Source organism: Sebastes fasciatus, chromosome 1, assembly GCF_043250625.1.
Source record: "Sebastes fasciatus isolate fSebFas1 chromosome 1, fSebFas1.pri, whole genome shotgun sequence".
Taxonomy (NCBI): domain Eukaryota; kingdom Metazoa; phylum Chordata; class Actinopteri; order Perciformes; family Sebastidae; genus Sebastes; species Sebastes fasciatus.
The window spans coordinates 6,686,899-6,708,406 of NC_133795.1; the positions used below are offsets into that span (position 1 = coordinate 6,686,899).

The window sequence follows — 21,508 nt, forward strand, 5'->3', positions numbered from 1 at the left end:
TTTGAACTCTCAGTGGTCTACAGTATGTCCTCCTCAGTGGGAATAAAAATTAAATTAAATAATAATAAATTGCTCAGAAAGGGGGTGAAGAACATGGCGGTAAATAAACTAAATGTAAATATTACAACAAAAAAAAATGCAAGCACCAAATGCCTTCAAAATTACATAATCATGTGAGAGCATATAGGGATTTGACATTTCAAAACAGAAGTTGGTGTCGTTATGAGATCATCACACCAGCAGACTACTTTCACACCTGATTGCCACTAAAAATTTAATTTTACACATGTAACTGGTTAAATCTTCCAGATGCCCCGATGAAGAGGAGATTTCAGTACGTCTCTGTATTTCCTGATCTAGTCAAAACTCCTGTGGAGTTGTTTCAAACACATGACCTTTCTGACCTTTAGCTTGTCTCTGTTAGCACAGCAGGAGACTTTCATGAAGAGCAACTGCAAAAAGAGGGAAACGTTGAGGGAAATAAGTGACTCAATTACAATTTAGTGCCACGGTTACCACGACCTACGTATTGATTTGCATCTGAACTAACTGAAGCAGTTAATCTTCGCCTCACTACCTCATGAGGATGTTATTTAATTTCACCTGCTGCAGGTTCCTAAATAGCAGAAAACAGACCCAGTGTTGCAAATATAAAAAGGTCTTAATTCTTCTCAACTGTTTTTCTCCCCTGATTTCCCTGAAAACTGTAAATGAACAAAGAGAGAGGAAAGTTTGGAAGCTGCTTTGACTATCAAATGACCGGGACAGCGTCGGGCTTGTGCGTCGCCGCGCCGTGTCCAGGCCATATCTCTCCCCCATGATTGCAGCTCCTCTCTCGATTTGCATTACTGTTCCATTCTAAGCTTTGCCGGACCACAAAGGAATTGAGTCTTTGCATTTTATATTTGCTTTGTTCAAATGTCTCTCGACTCTTTTCCATGTCTTATCAGGGGCCGTATGCACATTTCATCAACAGACAAAAAGCACCCATCCTGCTCTGCCTGGAAGAGCTGTATGATGTCCTTTATTATAATACATTGACGTGTGCATATCTGTGCAAACATTACATCTAAATACACTGCATCAACTAAACACAGTCTGCTATTACTGTCTATCAGCTGAACCTAATTGTTTGATAATGGCCATCGTTTTGGTGCTGATATGCTTTTAATACTGTGTTTCTCTCTGGGAATCATCAGAGATACAAACATGTTATCAGTTACTACACTTCCAGCACACACAGCCATAAAGGAAGAGCAGAGGAACCAAGATTTACAGCCGACTTCATCACATTTCACACTTCAATTTGCCTTTGATGAGACAAACATTATTTGTAGATAAATTACACAGTTGGACATTTCACATTGAGAGTTGTAAATATGTCCCTCATACAAGTTTGTTTTTTTCTCTCTCTGGACCAAAGAGGTGTGTCTATTAAAAAAAAAGTTGTCCCCAACCCCTCCCACGGACTGTCTCTTAGCCCTAAACTTCACTGGTGGTTGGAGAAGTTGTTCTTGCAGCCATCAGCCTATAGTGAGGTAGACAGACGAGCTGTGACACCTTCCACCTGGCTCCATACATTCAAGTCCTGCCGCTCACCGCGCTCATCTGTGTCATCCACTCAGGTAGGTGACCCCCCTCGGCTCTTTGTCTCCTGTCGGTCTCATTCTTCAGTAGACAGAACCAGAATATATAAACCAGTTGATTTAGCAAAGAATATCTGTTTTATGCAAGCTTATTCATGCATTTGAAACTTTAACTGGTGAGGTTTCACCTCAGGCCATTAAATGTTGGATGTGACTTGTAGACGGAAATTATGTTTCCTTCTCAATGAAAGATGCAGTTTCTTTTATGTAGAGTTTTATTATTTTATTTTATTTTATTTTATTTTATTTTATTTTTATTTTTATTTTTATTTTTATTTTTATTTTTATTTTTATTTTTATTTTTATTTTTATTTTTATTTAATTGCATTTAATTTAATTTAATTTAATTTAATTTTATTTTATTTTATTTTCAATTTTTTATCTTTAATATATTACCATTGGTCTGTGCAACTTAATGATCAAATTAATTTGGATCATCATGCTTTTAGGTGACTTCCGGTTGAATTAATTTATATCCAATTACATATCTCATCCTGTTTATGTTATATGTATTTAAATAATATAAATAACTGTACTAAGTGCCTATCCGTTAATCTTTCAATTAGGATAATAATTAAGCCTCAAGTTAATTAACCGTGCTCTTGTGTGAAACTTATACCCGAAAAGCTGGTTTTGTTTAAAAATGACTAATGTGATAAACTCAAAGTGATTTTTTTGCCGTCTGTTTTCATTTCTGGATTTCTCAAAACAATCTAGAAAAAGTGTTTTTACATTTGTCACGTCTCTCGTCTGACAGATTTCTATGAATCAGATGAGATTAGGGTCACGGTGTGTCAGTGGAGCTGGGTATATTTAGCATTATAATAATGCTGTCTATCAGATTTTCTCAGACTTTATCAGACACTATCAGCCTCTTCTCTTTCCTCTAAAGATATGAAGCTTGTCTGTTATCGCAACTCTCATAATATTGCTTTGACATTCTGCGCTTTCATAATTTTTTTTCTCAGTTTAATCAGTTTTTAAAGGAGCAATTTTAGATATTTTTAAAGGGCATCAAATGGCCGTATCACCGCAAGGACTAATTTACTTGTATCATGAGTTATTCACCACCGGACAATTATTTATTAAGAACATCCCTCACAAATCGAGAAGATGGGTGTGAAAATGTCACATACTTTTCTCAGCAGTGTAACAGAGGTTGCCTCTGATACTTTCACTTAGACTTTAACACTTCTTTTTTTGGGGGGGTTGGGGTGTCGTGCTGTTTGTCCACCCTGTATAGGGCGTCCCTGAGGGCAGATCTTTTGCATTCTTCTAACTGGCACACCTACTGTAGAAAGGCCACCGTGTAACCGTTTGGTCACTGGCTGCATCACTACATTTATAGAGCCGGTTATTTTTAGTCTTTACTTTCAGCCACAGTCAAATGAGGATCCTAGAAAAGGAAGTTTGAAGAAGCCTGCTATCGAGAGATCGCGTCCCTGATAACTTCAAGTTACATTGGTTCTTATGAAGTGAAGAGTGTGTGTGGTGATAATGCAGCCTATCTGCTGCAATCAAAGTGGCACTAAATCAGACACAGTTAATTATGGCGTGAAGTTTCACTGTGGGCAAAACTGCAAAATCTTCAGCTTTCAGTTTCTGAAAAATAATCCATTCTCACATCCCGACTACGGCGGTGCTGTAGGTTGTAATCTGTCAGCATGGAGGATTCATCCGAGCAGTCCCACTGGGTGTCTCCAGCTCTGCTGAGCTCAGATCCTCTGGCCGGTTTCTCCTCTGAGCCCGGCCTCCTGCCTCCAGGAGAAGAGGGAGAGGCCTTCTTCTCCAGCCAGGACTCAGACTACACCAGCCTGCCCTCCTTCTTCTCTACCCCGAGCCACAGCCGAGCGCCGCCCCCCTACAGGCACAGCTCGGGTCAGTGCTCCCGCCCACCATCACCCATCAAATCTTCTCATCCACCCTCCAAATCTGACTTATTCTGTTCTGCTTCTTCCCAAAGTCCGACAGGTGTTCACCTCCCCGAGCATCCTCAGCAACTTCCAGCTGCTGGACGGGCCGGGTACCCTGAGCTCTCCCTACAACCCCCCGGTCTCCACCTGGAGCAGCAGCCCCCTCACCAAGACCTCGCTGCACTCCCACACCCCGACCTCCCTCTACACGCCCTGCATCACATCCTCCTCCTCCTGCTTCACCACCTCCAGAGACGGATACTTGTCTCCGAGCAGAGAGGGCAGGGAGAGCCCCCGGCTCCAGGAGGCCCTGAAGGCCGAGCGCCTGAGCCCTCTGGGGGGGTTGGGGGCCAGCAGCAGCTTTCTGAATCTGACTCCTGCTGCTGCCGGGAGTTTGTACACGCCGTCGTCCCACTCCCACCCACACATGCTGAGCCCCTACGGCTCGTACATGACAGGCCCACAAGATTACAACTCTGCTGCCCTTTACACCAACCCAGCGTGGATCAACCCCTCGTTCTCCCCCAAACTCCGCAATAAGATGAGGATAACCACTCCAGGTGAGAATACACCAAAATCTGTAATTTTCTCTGATGTCAGTAATCTAAAAATAAAGACATGTAAGATTGAAACTTCATTGTCAACCTTGGAAACAGAAAAAAACAATCGACTCCCCTAACCTTAACTATTCAAGGTCAATACCTAACCTCAACCATCTCGCGGGAGTTTCCCAACTCGTGGGTTACCTTTCAGACACGACCATTTAGTGGCTGTTCTCGTTGCCATGATCAAACTTCCAGGTCAAGAATTAACTTTAAGTTTCAACTTTTAAGCCAACATGAACAAGAAATCCTTCAGAAAATGGACATCTGAAGATCTACAATGACAACTGGGCAAATCCATCTGCTGAGGAAGATCATGTGATATGACTGAAATCCCCAAAAGAGCAAATGAATGGACTAATTGTGGTGACATAGTTTGGTCAAATAAAGAATTTTGTTCAATAATGAGATATTAACTAATCCCATTAATTACTGTATTATGAGTCAATGGAGGATATTTGCACATAAGAATCCAAAATCTGATTCATTTCAAGGAGAATTTATCTCTTAAAGGAACAGTTCTGGGGATCTATTAGCAGAAATGTAATATAATATTCATAACTATGCTTTCATTAGTGTATAATCATCTGAAACTAGGAATCGTGTTTTCGTGTTGCACCTCCATGTTTCTACAGTAGCCCCGAACGGACAAACCAAACACTGGCTCTAGAGAGATCCTTTTGCATTTTTACGTTACCTGAACGTACATGTAGCATTTTGTAGTAAACCCTTTTTATGCTACACAATGCAGTAATAAATGTGTATTTTTGATTTTTTAACAGAGGCCAGAGAGTGTGTTAACTGTGGAGCCACAGCCACCCCTCTGTGGCGTCGGGATGGTACAGGCCACTACCTGTGCAACGCCTGTGGACTGTACCACAAGATGAACGGCCAGAACCGACCCCTGATCCGACCCAAGAAGAGACTGGTAGGCTATGACCTCACTGGGATGCACACTAACACATCTCTCTGGTTGGCCAACTGGACGGATATTGCTTTGTGAAATATTCAACAAATCATCGGCAGTTTAAAAAAAACCTGATGATTTATTTTCTGTGTTTCAGATTGTCAGCAAGCGGGCCGGTACACTGTGTGCCAACTGTCACACAAGCACAACAACACTGTGGAGACGCAACGCCAACGGAGAGCCTGTGTGTAACGCCTGTGGACTCTACTTTAAACTGCACAATGTGAGTCAGTCATCTGGATAAAACCAATAGCATTATTTTTTCACTGCTGCATAGCATTTTACCCCAAAACCTGCTTGGAAATAAAACCTCTGATAACATTTTATTCCCAGGTCAACCGGCCCCTCGCCATGAAGAAGGACAGCATTCAAACACGCAACAGAAAAGTGTCCAACAAGAACAAGAAGAGCAAGAAGGTTGCCATGTATGAGTCGTACTCGGATGGGATTCAGCAACCCTCCCTGGACGACAACTGCGGGCCGTTTTCCCTCGGCCCCGGGACTCTCCTCACCTACGGCCACCCGCCTCATCTCATCCCAACACCATCGTCCCTGCATCCCTCCGCCTCCTTACAATACACACACCACCTCAACTCTGGCATGATGCCCACGATGGTGTGAAAATGACACCTGAAAGCTGTGTGTATATTTAGGAATCAGCTTGCTTTTCCAGTTATTTGTGTGAATTTGTACATATGTGTTTCTACATTGGATGACTGAAGTTTTCTGTTTATTGTCACTGTATTTTATTATCTGATGAAGTAGGTTAAGTCAGATAAAATCACTCTACTGATGTTGCTGCACATGTAAACACACCGATGAGGGAACTTTCAGCTGTAAATACAAACACAAATCGGATTTGACAGCCCCAGTCTTCTATTATTCATAATATGAAATCATACTTTTGTATTTGCAAAAAATATTTTGTTGAAACTCTTCAGAGGAAATAATAAAATGTGTGACTTATTCTGTGGGAGTTATGAGGGCTTTTGTTTTGGATGTCATTTGAATTCCCAGTTCATTGGTTCAGCTCGGTGACCACAGCGAAGCCTCCTGTGTGGAGTTATTGTACTCCTCTGCTCAGGTATAACAGTCTCTTTGTACAGGCAGCGCTCCACTTTGACAGTGCAATTGTACGTACAGCGGGTTTATGCAAATTATCCATTCTGCAGAAGTGACAAACATTCAACTAAAGTGCAGCACTTGTGTCTGAGTTTTACAGCTGACAAGCGACTGTGTTTCTATGGAGGAGGGAACCTGCCAAAATAAAAATAAAAATAAATAAATAAATTACTTGATAAATGAATAAATATGTCATTAAATGTAGCACAAATAATATAAAAAATAAATGTAGCCATTAATTAATTTATAAAATGTGACATTAATTGACATTTCTGTTCTAATTTGCTTCTTTATTTATTTATCTTTGTATTTATTTCCCTTATTTATTTACTCTTCTGTTTAATTTCCCATTATATTTATTCATGCGTTTATTTTTATTAATCTTTAAATTTATGTATTTATTTTCACTTTTTTTATTATTATTATTGCATTTAATTGCATTTATTTTTTATTTTGGCAGGTTCCGTCTTCCATAGCCTTCAGGATTAAACACACGTTTGTATTTGTTATTACTCATCGCTGTTTGTATGCCCCCCTGATCATAAGGGGGACTTTTTCATGCGTAAAATTTCCACTCTCAAGCTTGAAAGGTCAGAGGCTACAGAGAACTTGCTTAGTAATGATGAAATTATGACGTGTTTCATGCGGTTTATTTGTTCCTAAAGAGGCCAAAGACAGAAAACTGAAGACTCAACACATCTAGACTAAATACCCTGGAAGAAGTATTCAGATCTTGTACTTAAGCAAAAGTAGCAAGACAACTACCAATTTTTACCACCAAGTAAAAAATACTCAAGTCCTGCATTCAAATTCTTACTTAAGTGAAAGTATAAAAAGTATAAATATACTTAAAGTATAAAAGTATTTATTAAGGAGCAGAATGGCCCCCATCAGAGGTATATTATATACATTACATTAAAGGTTAACTATTACAAATGCATAAACATTTTAAATGCATGCATTTTAAAGTTGGAGCTGGAACTTTATGGTTTAATCTGTAACAATGTCATATTATATTAGCTCTATAATATGTTTTCTTTGAAAAAAAATACATATGGTGGGGTAAAAAGTACAATATCTACAGGATATTGTAAAAATGTGGCGGAGTAGAAGTATCAGAAAATGAAAGTACTCAACTGAAGTACAGTACTTGAGTAAATTACACAACTGTTACTCAAAACAGACTTTTTCAGAATAGGTCTTATGTTATCAGGCAGTTTCTGTGTCAGCGATACTTCAGCTGTATGGAGCAGATATATAATGTTCTACTGTGATTGTTTATATCCAGGTAATCCCTCTCAGAGAACCAGTGAAAACGTTTTCATACTGATCAAACTTGTGACCACGTCTCAGTAACAGATTAGATTTGACGCTCTTTGACAGGATTTTTCTTCAAAAGACAAACTGAAAATCCCAAAATGCAAAGAAACACGTCGTCAAATATGTTGTAATTTTCCTCTAAATGCCGTTTCCTCTGTAATGGCATTGTATCTAAAATGCCGGGCAGCAGTACAGTGATGTGTATGTTTAATGCTGAGCATTCAGCAGGGCTGGGGTTGCTGGTTCAGGACTGGGAGATGACTGATACGTTATCAACGAGGACACAGACCCCAAAACCACCTGCTGCTGGCAGCGCCACCCTCACACCCTGTCAGTTAGTCAGTGAGGGGCACGGTGTACGCTGTAGCTATTATGACACCAGAACGAGTTCAATTAAATCATTGGTATTATTTTAGATATCTTTATTGGTTTTAGTTTTTCATGGACTGGCCAATTTTGAGATTTTGGGCTATTTTGCTTCCATAACATGTCTTCTTTTAAACTAGTGGAAAGAAAACATCCAAAATACACATTTAGGTGTTTATTTTACTACTTTGTCTATTTGCGTATACAATTTCAGAAAACTTTCTCAGAAAACAAAAGAAATATTTTTTTAATGTAAGTAATGAACTTGGGAAGTTTCATAGTGATATGTATTAGTTAAACTTTTTTATCCTATTCACCTGCAATGTCTTCAAAAGGTAGTGAATTTTATGATCCATATCTTTAAATTTTGTTTTTTCTCAGACTCTAAACCAGAAATCTCCACTTCAGTAGCTCTTACATACACCAAACTTTCTAGTTTCATTCCTATTTATATTCTGAAGGTTTGTACAGAGGGGTTTGTTGATATATCATTAATAGCCTGATTTATACAACATTTTCATCCTAAAAACATGGTGAAAATATATTTTTTAAATGGCTGTTGACAGTATTTTCTGATTTATGGAGTGATAAAAACAGATATCCAAAATCCCCTCTGTAAAAACCTTTGACTCTAATATGTCAACAAAATGAAACAAGAGTTTTTAACCTGGTTTTATCCAATGCTCAGATTTCTGTTCTGCAAATTAGCCCATATTTGATAAAACAATGCCTCATTAGCATATTTAAACACACATTCTCAGAAGGTGTGATACAAAAAATAATGGGGAACTGGGGAAGTTTCATGGTGATGTGTATTAGTTATATTGTATCACAGATGTCCCATAAGGGAGACAAACATGTTTAACAGAAAACTTAATTTGTTGAACTCAAAAGAGTTCCCTCATTGTTTTCTAAATCAATGTGTGTCATGTTTAGGTCAAATGAATCCAAGTCATGTTTTGTTATCTGTTGACACACAGATCGCTTCCCTGGAGACAAAATAAATGTATAAATTATCACACACATCGCTGAGTGTGTTTTCACAGCCGATTTGTTCCACGCTTCACTGCATATGTCAAGGAGAAATAAGACTTTCATTTATGCACGGCCCTGCCAACATCTGGTCACGCCACCCACTCATGACAGTACACGGCACACACACACACACACACACACACACACACATAGAGAGTCACTCCTATCAGTGTTTTGGTGATAAACCAACAGATATCTTGATTAGAAGCAGCATTTTACTTATTAAACACCATTAAAATAGTTGATATTTTCTTCTTATTAGCGCGGCTTAATTTCATTAGCAGTGAACCATTGTTATTCTTAACTCAACTGATTCCCCCAGGACCTTGATGATGGGAATTGGATGTATTGATGTCCTGTGAGGGTGTAACAAGGGGTTTTCTGTTTGAATCCATTTACCATATTTACCCAAAGTTTACCCTAAATTACACTAAAACAGAGAACGCCTTTAAACTCCACATGGTTTTCCTTCCTCAAGAATTATCTGAATTAGTAAAACAATCATGAGACAAATAATGAAATGTAAAAAAAAAAAAGACATAAAACACAATTTAGTGTCTGTATCTGCTGTTTATCTGCTGCTGTGGCCGACAGCTCTGCTCTGAGGGAAATGGCAACAAATGACAGGGATAGATTAGCAACCACAGGCCTGCTCAAGTTCACTCACAAGGCCATCCGTTAGTGGCATCCTCTCTTCTCTCTCTTTGCTCCTTCAGGGTCTGTTTTCCCATTCAGCCTGTTTCATCCTGTACAATGTCCTCAGTTGTAGTAGAAACTATAATAACAAGGGAGCAAGTGGTTTGATAAAGAGTTGCTTTATCTTTGACACTCTGGGAGACTCTACGAAGTGGAGATTACAACCATTCTTGGGGAAAATCGTGTTTTGATTGTGTCAAACGACAGAAGAAACAGATGCATTTCTATATGAGAACACATGTCAACACTACACTGTTTTATCTATAAAATACATTAGAGCTAAATGCAGCTTGATGTACACTATCCTACTTTTAAAACATGTGGTGCATGTGCGTCTCCTAAAGGTGAGAAGACAACACTGCAGCTCCAGTTTTTACACCAACTGACACAGGATGTAAAACTCTACATACTGCAGTCTAGAGATAACAGTGTGTGTGTGTGCAGTTCATATCGTCATGTACATTGTCGACGCACATTATGATGGCACTGAGCTGAATATGACTTGAGGAAGGTTTTGCTCTTTAGAAACCGAGAGGATTGAATCAACAATGTGACGTAAAACACTTCTTGTAAACTGAGATTCTGTAAAATTGGACATATTTTGTCTTGTGTTGTCTCCACGGTAACATGCATGTATGTGAATAGAAAGAATATGAATAGAGATGCACCGATCAAACTTTTTCAGTATCGATACAGAGACCTGTTTTTTGGGTATCGGCTAATACAGAGTATCAACAAAGAGTGTAGAAGCAATGAGACAAAACTCTGGTGTTTTTTTGACAACAGCTGCTGCCGCCATTTTGGACTGAAAACGCTTATTATATTTATAATATTTTATTTTTCGACACAGGCCAGAATATGACAATAGAGAAGAAATAATTTTGTTTCACTTTTGTACAGCACTTTTTAGGCTGACTTTTTTACTGGCGCCCGGTAGTCGCTTTCAGTCCAAAATGGCGGAAGCGTAGCAATGCTGCTGGGCGTTGATGTTGCAATGGAACGAACGATTGACTTTCAATTCTTTTTTTTGGGGGGGGGGTTCCTTCTCCGATGAGAGGGTCGTACTGTAAAGGACGGAGGGTGTCGGAGGGTATCCTGTACAGATTGTAAAGCCCCCAAATAAAATGTACTTGACTTGGCTGTGTGGAAGTGACTGGGATCAATGTGTAAGTAAAACATCAGGCTTGACTTTAACATTGCTTTCTTAGCATTGTAAAACTAAATGTAACAAATAAATACATATAGATATAAATTTGCTGATATGTATTAAAATAATAAATCGTTCACCAGCTACTTGGTAAAAAATCAACAAAATTAACTGGTATTACTATTCAAGTGTAAACCTTTTATAATGTGATTGGTCAAAACCTAAACAGGAATTAAAATTATAGTGTATATAGTATATAAACAGAATTGGATAGATCTGTCCCATTGTCATGATATCTGATCCAGCAATTTGAGTATGTATCGGCCCGACACCCGGTATCGGCGCATCCCTTAAAGGCGGCCGTTATCTGCTTTAGTTTTTGAAATGATCGATCCTCAGCGATAAAGTAGCTGTTGTTTTCATATAAAATATTTTTTTCCGATGAAAATGAAAAAGTAAACTAAACTAAACTAAAACTAAACTAAGTTTAATAAACTGATCAGGTGAACGCTGGGGAATACTATAACCGCAAACCAGTCAAAAGCTTGTTCTAGCGTCACCTGACTGCAGTCTGCCAATGAGATTCATTCAAACAGGAAGTAAACAGATTGACTGAAGCTCATGGAGCCTCGGATGCTACTGTTAGGTAATGTGTTAAATATTTTTTTAATAGTAAAACTGTTAGAAAGTGTTTCATGTCTGCAATAACCCTGATGAGCTCTGAGAGGAGCTACTGGCTCACCTGTGCTGTTCAGAGGCAACCAGGTACACAGGTGAGCTCAATCTGCACACAATCAGTGCTCCTTTAACTAGGAGGAGGAGGAAGAGCATTTCTCTGTTTGTCCTGCTGTCCTGCTACCAGCCAGACCTGCTGGTCCCGTCTTCATCCACTGTGTCTAAAGTGAGTTGTTCTTTAAGGTTTATCTCTTTGATAATGACATGTCTTTGTTTGTTCACTTTATGACTCAATTCACATGTTTAACAGGAATATTTGAGTTGATAATGATGAATACAGTGAGTAAATGCATGTGCAATGCTGGCATCTCCCTCTGTTTTGTGTACTTAATGCAGATAATGGAGCAAATATGATTTAATAAAAAAAAATTTATTTTTATAAAATGTTCACTACAGTCGTGCATGAGACAGGTAATCTGAAAAAAAAACATGTGCCTCTGTGTTCTCCGGTGCTCTTAATGGCATCTGCAAGATTTCACAGACCGGAGGAAAACAACCAATCGGAGCCGAGCTGGAGCCTGCCGTCTCTGAGCAGCTGTCAATCACTCTCCGGTCAAACTAGGCAGCGCTGATCACTGTTACTGTAATGCCTATTTCTCACCTCAAATGTTTTCAGAAACATCTTGTAGTGTATTGTTTAGATGTAAAATGAGAAATTGTGACCTGACAGCCATGTTGAGATCAGTTGAGGAAATACCAAGCACCGCCCACCAACTGGAGCGCAGCCAATAGGAACGCTCAATAGGAACAATCTCTCTCTGAAATTACCTGTGATTGGCCAAAGGCTAGATTTTTTTTAAAGTCTGAAAACAGAGCCATGAGGAGGTGCAGAAGTCTAGTTTTCTCTCAGAGCACTTCAATTACAATATGCTGAAAGATTATTATGGAGTTTTTGCCAAATGATGCCAAAACATTTCTGCCTACTGCAGGTTTAAAGGGGAAGTTCATCTAAAATAAAGTCCCTTTTTTGGTGGAGATATCGGGCTCTCTGTCCCTAATTCTGCTCACCTCATGTCCGATAGGTCAATCGCCGATTAGGTCGCCTAAACAAATCCTGTATACTGTACTAAAATAGATAGACTCTCTATTGTGAAGTATAACTGCTTCTACTTCAAGTTGTCCCTTATTCCTGTCTGGTGTAGCATGTTGTACCAACATTGTGAGCTCTCTGGTTGTAGTTAGTGGACTTGAACTTTAGACAAACAAGACAAAACCGGGTTATCTTCACTTGGCCTATAATTGATTAGAAGGAGATTGAAGTGGAAGAGTTGACTTCCACTATTTCAGAGGTTTAAATCATCTGCATATCACCTAATAGTTGGTCATGTCAATATTTTATTTGAAAATATTTTATGCTTAAATGACAACAAAGAAACAATTAAAATTGTATTTCATTTTAAATTTGATCTTTTACTCTTTCATGCAGGTATTTTAATTCTTCGACAGTTTGCTCCTTTTTTATTTAGCTAAAAACCAACAACATGCCTACATGTAGGCCTAATGTATGCGAGGACTGCATGGATTGTAATAGCATTGCTTCCAACCTTATAGTTTGTTTACAGCTCTCCTAATCTGTTTCCCCAGGTGACCACAGATGCTCAGCCCTGCTATCAGACATCTTCTGGACCTGACACATCTGTTTTGCTGAAACAATGAACAGGCTTTGTATTTTATGATTCAGCTTAAAAAGGGTTCATTTATACACACAAATGTGTAGGGTCAAACAAGTCCAGTTATCCACGAAAGATGCTTTACAAACCTTCAACCTTCCTGGCCCTTCCAGTATTTTGTTTGTTGACATACTGCATGTAATATTTTCTATGGTAGCCAACATGAGCTGACACATCTGGAATGTGGCTTTTAAGGTCCTATTTTCACTGCAGACCCCTCACACCCTGAATATAACCTCTGTATGCCAAAACAGATACCAATACCAGAACAGTTTCTTCCCGCAGGCCGTCACTCTGAACACTTAATCAGTCACACACTGTCAATAACCCTGTAACACCAAATAGCCACTGCTGCTCTTATAGACTATACTTTTTACAGTAGTGACTGCACATTTTTAGATTATAAGTTAGTCTTTAATGTACATTTTTTTTGTAATACGTACATCTGTCACTTTATGTATTGTAATATGTACATATCTGTCACTGTAAATATAAATGTACATACAGTATATAGACATCCATATGTACATGCAGTACATAATCATCTAGTCCATGTATATCCATCTGGTATTTATTTCTTTGCACTTGTATTGTTTACAACCCCCAAACACTTGACTTGTATATAGACATTTGATTTTGATTCTTTTTTTTTTATTCTGTTATTTATATTTTTTGTAAGTACATTGAGAGAGCTGCATAAAAACAGGAGTCCAATTCCTTGTATGTATATACTTGATGAAATAAACTTGACTCTGATTCTACAGCTTTTTCTGTAATCTGGCTTTCTGTCGTATTTAAATTTGCCCACTGAAGACAACTCTGAACAAATTATGTCCAACTTACAACTGAAAACTGTATATGTGTCGATGTACAGCTGGTTCAACTCTCCATATCCAAGCTAATGTATCATAATGTTATATAATACTGCTATGTCAAGTTTGTAAATTTGTGACTTGGAGTCAGTGTGTGGGAGTCACTCTTTTCATCTATGAATAGAAAATTTATCCAGGAGATAAAGAATCTGCTTTTTAGACAATCTTAACAATGCATTACATCTCCCAAATGATTCACAACACTGCATCTGCATCCGAGTAAATGTTGTATTTATTACATGTATATCTGTTTCCTCTGTATCTGAAAAACAGACAATTTGGGATCACAATATTGTACTTTTCCAGCCTGATAATCAAACTGAATTGACACTTTCGTTTCACTTCCTTCTATGAATTTGAATCACTGAATAAATTTGAGATGTGAGCAGCTATTCAGAGGTCTGGAACCAGGCTGGTGTATTTCTTTATTTAATAAGAATTAGGGCTGGGCGATAATTCAATATGACTATTTATCGTCTTTCAGTGGAATCGTACGTGATGAAATCATATATCGAGATATCGTGATACACAATTGCATCGTCTAAATTGGTAACAAGCACATACTAACTCAAATTTAACATAGTAAACAGTCAGTGTATAGCTGAAAATGTATATATTTTTTCTCTATAATTTCACTTGAAATGGTTTTGTTAATTTTGCACTAAAGTTCTTAAACAAGTAAATACTCAGTACTAATTTGTTAAGTATTTAATTCACACAGGAATATACAAAAATAGGCTTTACCATTTGGTGATGTCATTTAAATTATTTATTTGACTATTGATTTATTGAACTACAAGAAAACATGCTATACGGTGATATATATCGTTATCGAGATATATGACCTGTATCGTGATGGAAGATTTTGGCCATATCGGAACATATTACAGGGCTATGGGAGATATTTGTACACTATTACACTTTGTTGGACTCGGGACTCAAGCCTGACTATATGCTGTAGCTGTGTGTGTATTTCTGACACTGGTTGCTTAAGAATCTATAAAACAAACGACAAACAAAGACACCAGAAAAACATAAATATATTTATTTTTTTGAAGCATGCCTAAAACTCCAGTACAGCCAACAAAAGGTGCTGAGCATTACACAGTGAAAAGGACGTATAACTTATATTCTGTCAGTTTGTATGTAATAAAAATTGGTCCTTGGATAACGCACAAAGGAAAAAAAATAAAAAATAAGCAGTCTCATCAAACCAGCTGAATCTGTTTCACTGTCTCTTAGCTTATCAGGTAAATTTAAAGCACTTCCAGTCTGGAGATTAACACCCTTATCAACTGAAAATCTCTGCTGTGTGTTAAAAATAATAAAAGACACGGGATGAAGCGGGGTGAGAGGTGTAACAGCTCACCAAGCTACATATTATGGATGCTCCCACAAATTGCTTTAGCCGATCCACATTCTGTCAGTGCACAAGCAGACTGGGCTTTTTTGTAAACATCAACTATTTAGTTTTATTTTCGTTGGCGGTAGCATTACACAGGGTGTGTGCCGCGGTGAACGAGATGAAGCACCTTCAATGTTTCTTGGTGATGACCACACCGACCAGCACTCCCATTAGCAGCACCCCTCCAACTAGCAGCCATCTTCTCAGAGACTCCTGAAATCTCCTCGCTTCTGCAGCGCCGTCTCGCCCAAAGATCTCAGCAAAGAAGTCCTGCAATCACAAATTGATTCAGACAACAACAAAAAGAGAGACATTTTGTTATTGGACAATGTCTTGGTTTCTTTATATCCACATTAAAAGGAATACTCCACTGAAAATCAGTTGTACCCAAAAACATTTGCACCTCTGCACAAAAATGTGTGAATGTGTATCCTTAAAGAAATTCAAATATGAAAGTGGTTACCTGCAAGACTGCAATATATCAGATTTTGTCTTCAGGGTATCTAGTGCACAAGTTGTGTGTTCTAACTTTTAAATTTTGACTTACTTTAAATATGTATGTATGTTAGGGCTGGGCGGTATGGCCAAAATCTTCTATCCCAATATAGGTTATTTTATATCTGGATAACGATATATTTATCATGATATAACATGTTTTATGGTAGTCCAATAAATAAATAGTCTATATGAAACAACCACATGGTAAAGCCTGTTTTTGTATACCCCTATGTGAATTAAATAACTGACAAATGAAAAGTATTTTCTCATTTAATTAAAAACTTTAGTGCACAATGAACAGTTTCAAGTGAAATTATAGAGAAAAAAATAGTTCCAGCTAAACACTGATTATGTTTTCATGCATGCACACAAACCAGAGTAATCAGATTAAGACAATAATTAGAATTAACTGAGTCTGATCAGATTTTCTGAGAAATTAGTTAGCATGTGCTTATTATTATTAATTTAGACGACGCAATTGTGCATCACGATATCTCGATATATTTTTATCACAATACGATTCCATTGAAAGACGATAGATTATCATACTGAATTATCGCCCAGCACTAATGTATGTGTATACAGTATTTGCATATCTATGTATATGTTTTCACTGTTTCTCTAATACACATTTTTGATTGTAATCTAAGGTATTGTGACTGCTATATGAACGAGGAAAGGCTATATATTATTCACGAAAAAAGTAAATTGTTGAAATTAAAAATACAAATGTAGGTTTTTTTTTGCAGTGGAACAAAACAAGAAAGCTAACAAAAAATCGTAATATCACCGGTTAATATCAAAACTTCAGTACCTTTGAGATGCTGTATGAAATAATTTAATCAAGCTTGAGTATACAGATCAACAGCAGATAAGTGTACTATGCTGCAGGAGTAGGTTGAGAAGTTTTTAGGGATGTTTTGACATGTTTTTGGCCATTACTCTGAATTGCCTTGGAAATAGTTTTTGACTGCTGTGACTCCGAGCTGACTGCAGCTGCTGTCCTCCATAAAAATCAAGCTACGTCTTTAAAGAGCCACCTTAAACCTCTAGGCAATGAGTATCCAATATTAAATTGAGTGACACAGTTAGGGATGCACTTTTTAACTTCAGATAATTCCAATACCTCAACTCAGGATATTTTCCCATACGGAGTACTGATCTGCTCTTTTCCCCCCACATTTAATATCTGTACACCTCACTGTGTAGAACTCATGAAGATACCGATCTGTATCAGGTCAACACATTCGTCCACACCGTCACAGTGCCGTATATAAAGCTGCATGTTGAGTCCATCCCCTGCCGACTCACCCATCCTCCGTGGCTCTGGATCCATGGGTTGATGTGCTCATCCAGGTACATGGTCATCCAGTCTGCGATGCGGGACACAAGCTCGCTCATATCCTTCTCCACGCACTCCACACACAGCACACCGCCAAAGGCAAACAGGCCCACCACACGGCCCCAGTTGACTCCATCCTTGAACACCTCGTCCATCACGCTCTTGAAGCTGTGGTAGGCTGTGTCAGGAGTGATGTCTAGCTGCGAGGAAAGGTCACTAAACGCTTGCGTGTAGCGCAGTTCAAACTCATCTGCAGAGTCCCGGAGAGCTGCCTTTACAGCCTCTATGTCACCCTGTGGGGGCGACGACGTTCCCGGCTGGCCGGCCCCATTCCTGCTGTTGACCAGCGAGCCGTTAATGGAGTTTGCCTTGTCACCCTCAGTCCTTCCACCAGCATCCTCTGGCCTCAGCAAAGAAGCTGGATGGTTCCTTCGAGACAGCTTGTAGCTTATAAAGAACTCCACCAGCTCTCTGTTACTGTACGACATTATTTCCACTAAGTGAACCTCCAACACTGAGCCAGTCTAATCAGACCCGATCATGATTTCTCCTGCCATTCCTCTCAGTCTGTCAGCTGTCACATTAGAGCCTCATCTCCTTATGTTGCAGCCTGGAAGCATACAGGGGTGAGACAAAGTTGCATTAATTCCTGTAAGCAATTTTTTTTAGTGTTTCAGCTTCCATTGGTTTCCCTTTATTTCTGTACGACATTAAAAATTATCAGGAGACTCTTGAAACTTGCTTGAGCTGCGTAATCCATCACCTGTGCTGCGTTCCAAATCACATACTTTTTTTTTTTACTTCAGTACGTACTGCAGCTGCCCCTTTGAATTAGGTACTGTTGCATGCAGTATGCATACGATTGGGATATACAACTTTATACTTCATCATAACATTGCACAAACTTTGACCCTCTTGCTCATATATTCACTGCTCAGAGGAATGCGACCGACTGTGCGCTCCAATACTCATACTACTGTACTATTTAGTATGCCAGAATAGATTTGGTATATCATAGTATGTCAAATGCAGCATTTTTTTCTGGTTATCCTGACCCACAATCCTCTGCACAGCAGATATATGAGCAAGAGGGTCAAAGTTCAAGGTGCAATGTTATGACGAAGTATCCATCCATACATCCAGCCATCTTCAACCGCTTATCCGGGGTCGGGTCGAGGGGGCAACTGCTCCAGCAGGGGACCCCAAACTTCTCTTTCCCGGGCCACATTAACCAGCTCTGACTGGGGGATCCCGAGGCGTTCCCAGGCCAGTGTGGCGATATAATCTCTCCAGCTAGTCCTGGGTCTTCCCCGTGGTCTCCTCCCAGCTGGTCGTGTCTGGAAAACCTCCCTAGGGAGGCGCCCAGTGGGCATCCTTATTAGGGATGTCACGAGAACCGATACTTCGGTACCAACTCGGTACCAAAATTCAAAAAATGTGACGGTACAGACATCCAGACAATATTGTTTATTTTAAATACTTGAAGGATACATGCCACTGTTCTGATTTGCAATGTTAATAGACGTTTCTTTTTATTCATTACTTAAAGGTTACATGCCTCTGTTTTTTGTAATGTTCAAATGTTTTAATAAAGGAGTGCGTGTTGAATTACATGGGATTTATTTATTTTTTTACCGTGGTATCGAATTGGTATCGAGAATCGTGTAAATTCACTGGTATTGGTATCGACTACTAGATTTCTGGTACCATGACATCCCTAAATTCCTTACTAGATGCCCTTAACACCTCAGCTTATGACGAGCCCAATTATCCCAATTGTGTGCATACTGCATGCAACAGTAGTACGTACTTTGTAAGGGCAGCTGCAGTATGTACTAAAAGTCAAAAGAAAAAGTATGCAGCCCAAGTCTGTCAGTCACATTATCATCATGCTGGTAGTTTAATTGAATATCTGCACTACATTAGTACACAATGACACTGTTTAACATGTTCACTGCACGTTTTAACAGTCTTCTCATAGATTTTTACTAGTGTAGAGAAATTAATGGAAACTAATGGATGACTGAAATGCATCCAAAGATTGAATACTGTAACACTAAACATTTCACAATAAGTGCTAGCTAGCAAACATTAGCTCAATAGCACCCTTACATGCATGCATTATAAAACACAATCATTAGGATGCATGTGAAGCCAGATATGTGCATCTTGGTGCAGCCTGCAGCCTGCTGACAGCTTTGGCTGCAGGTCACGTAGAAACCAACGTTACTACCAGCTTTAGCTTCATGTGCTAACTAGCTGTTTATAAACAATCCAGAGGAAACGCATCAAACCAGACTATAAACTACATCTATAGGGGAGGATATGAGCTTATCATCATTCACATGTTATACTTACAGCTGCTATGATGTAGTTTTCCGTCTGAGAGTGCAGCTACGGAGCTACGGAGTTACTAAAAGCTGTAGTTTGTAGATGAAGACACAATATAGACATTTATCATCTGGCGGTCGGCCAATTCTGTTACTGTACTAGCCGGAAGTCCCGCCTCCTTTTTTCCCGTGCAGCCAATCAGCGTCCGAGACAGACCGGAAGTTAAGGGGCCCGTGAAATGAAGGCAAATTCATTGGAAACCAAAACCTGCTTGCGTCATTAGAATTTTCAAACTAAAATGAATTTATCTTAATTAAAGATGTGACGTACACAAAGCTGAGATATTTTAATTAATTTAGTTTAATTTTCATACTAAAAGAAATTTATCTTAATTAAAGATGTGACGTACAAAAAGCTGAGATTTTTTTTTTTTTTTTGGTGTTCTCCTTTCTTTCAAAGGTCTTTTTATTAATTGTCAATAATCAATAGAACAGTCACTATACAAGGGAAGTTAATTTTAGTTATTCTGAACAACACTTACCCGTGACACAACACATCAATCAATCATACCTAACAACAACATACACACAAACAGCCACAGCTGGCCACATAGGACCTAACTGATTCTCAATCATGGATTCACAAAATTAAAATTGTAGAGAATACAACACAGGGAGAGTATCCACAAATAAGTCATGAAATAATAATAAGCAGAAGAGAAAAAAAACAAAAAACATTTAAAATATATATATAAATATATACCTACATACACACACACACATACAGTATATACACATATATACAGGTACACACATACATACATACACACATGCATACATACACACATACATATATATAAAAATAGAAGAAGAGAAAAAATAATAATAATAAAAATAATAATGATAATAATGAATGAATAAATAGAAGTAAGATTTAAAAAAGGAAAAAGAAGATACTACTTCTGGCTACTCAGAGATTACTGTAGTGGGTTTCTCAAAAAATTACAAAAAGCTGAGATATTTTAATTAATTTAGTTTTAATTTAATGGAGTCCCCCAGCTTGTAAAGTTTTCTGCAATATTTTACCATTGCTGTACGTCGTTGTAAATAAAGCTTATATTAAGCATATGTACTTTTTTAATGCTGGTGAATAAATTAAATAAATAAAAATATCCACTGCTTATATTCTTTAATGCACATTTTATGCAATATGTACATATCATCTGTCACTTTATGTATATATTGTAATAAAAACATAATCATCCAGTCCATGTACAGTATATCTATACAGTATTTATTTCTTTGCACTATTTGTATTGGTTACAACTTCCAGAATACTTGACTTGTATATAGACATTTTATTTTTATTATTGTATTGGTCATTGTTGTTCCTGTTATTTCTATTCTTTGTAAGTACATTAAGAGAGCTGCATAAAACTGGAGTCAAATTCCATTTATATATACATATATATATATATATATGTATATATATTTGGCAAAAATAAACCTGATTCTAAAAAGTTCAGTAATATATGACCTCAAGTTGAAAACACCCACTTAACATATATTTAATTTAACATAAGCATGTATTCACAAAACTTTTGATATTATTTTCTCTCCCTCTAACCACAACGTCTAAAGTTATCGAACTAAAAAGTGAGATTTAGGCTTATCTTGTTACTTTCCTGTTGAGATTAGGCATCAAACCTTCCAAAAAATTTATTTTGCTGCTCTATTTAACTTTCAAAGCTTTATGTTCTCTACGTAATATATTTTATTTACTTTAGTGTAAAATTAACTTAATGGAGTCCCCTAGCTTGTAAAACGTTTGCCATGTTTTAC

General features: G+C 38.1%; 2 protein-coding genes and 1 long non-coding RNA gene across 3 annotated transcripts; 2 read left to right on the forward strand and 1 right to left on the reverse strand.

Moving 5' to 3' along the window:
- The first annotated feature begins 1,478 nt into the window (after nucleotides 1-1,478).
- gata1a (GATA binding protein 1a) lies at nucleotides 1,479-6,095 on the forward strand. The gene is made up of 6 exons (XM_074657222.1): nucleotides 1,479-1,625; nucleotides 3,295-3,524; nucleotides 3,610-4,119; nucleotides 4,944-5,089; nucleotides 5,226-5,351; nucleotides 5,462-6,095. The coding sequence occupies exons 2-6, from the start codon at nucleotides 3,311-3,313 to the stop codon at nucleotides 5,747-5,749; spliced, it is 1,284 nt and encodes a 427-aa protein (XP_074513323.1). The 5' UTR covers nucleotides 1,479-1,625; nucleotides 3,295-3,310; the 3' UTR covers nucleotides 5,750-6,095.
- A 5,320-nt stretch (nucleotides 6,096-11,415) lies between these two features.
- On the forward strand, nucleotides 11,416-13,982 carry LOC141782091 (uncharacterized). Its single transcript, XR_012597049.1, has 2 exons — nucleotides 11,416-12,132; nucleotides 13,134-13,982. It is a non-coding gene; the product is annotated as an uncharacterized LOC141782091 (long non-coding RNA).
- Nucleotides 13,983-15,121: 1,139 nt separating this feature from the next.
- On the reverse strand, nucleotides 15,122-19,842 carry LOC141781767 (bcl-2-like protein 1). The gene is made up of 3 exons (XM_074657627.1): nucleotides 19,695-19,842; nucleotides 17,306-17,946; nucleotides 15,122-15,766 (listed from the first exon to the last, which is right to left on the reverse strand). The coding sequence occupies exons 2-3, from the start codon at nucleotides 17,822-17,824 to the stop codon at nucleotides 15,626-15,628; spliced, it is 660 nt and encodes a 219-aa protein (XP_074513728.1). The 5' UTR covers nucleotides 17,825-17,946; nucleotides 19,695-19,842; the 3' UTR covers nucleotides 15,122-15,625.
- Nucleotides 19,843-21,508: the final 1,666 nt, after the last annotated feature.

Excerpts from the sequence above, each read along its gene's own strand:
- gata1a (XM_074657222.1), top strand. The coding sequence starts at position 3,311 with ATGGAGGATTCATCCGAGCAGTCCCACTGGGTGTCTCCAGCTCTGCTG. Across the intron at positions 5,090-5,225 it reads TCCGACCCAAGAAGAGACTG|ATTGTCAGCAAGCGGGCCGG; the intron begins GTAGGCTATGAC and ends TCTGTGTTTCAG. Across the intron at positions 5,352-5,461 it reads TCTACTTTAAACTGCACAAT|GTCAACCGGCCCCTCGCCAT; the intron begins GTGAGTCAGTCA and ends TTTTATTCCCAG.
- LOC141781767 (XM_074657627.1), bottom strand. The coding sequence starts at position 17,824 with ATGTCGTACAGTAACAGAGAGCTGGTGGAGTTCTTTATAAGCTACAAG. Across the intron at positions 15,767-17,305 it reads TCCAGAGCCACGGAGGATGG|GACTTCTTTGCTGAGATCTT; the intron begins GTGAGTCGGCAG and ends TTGTGATTGCAG.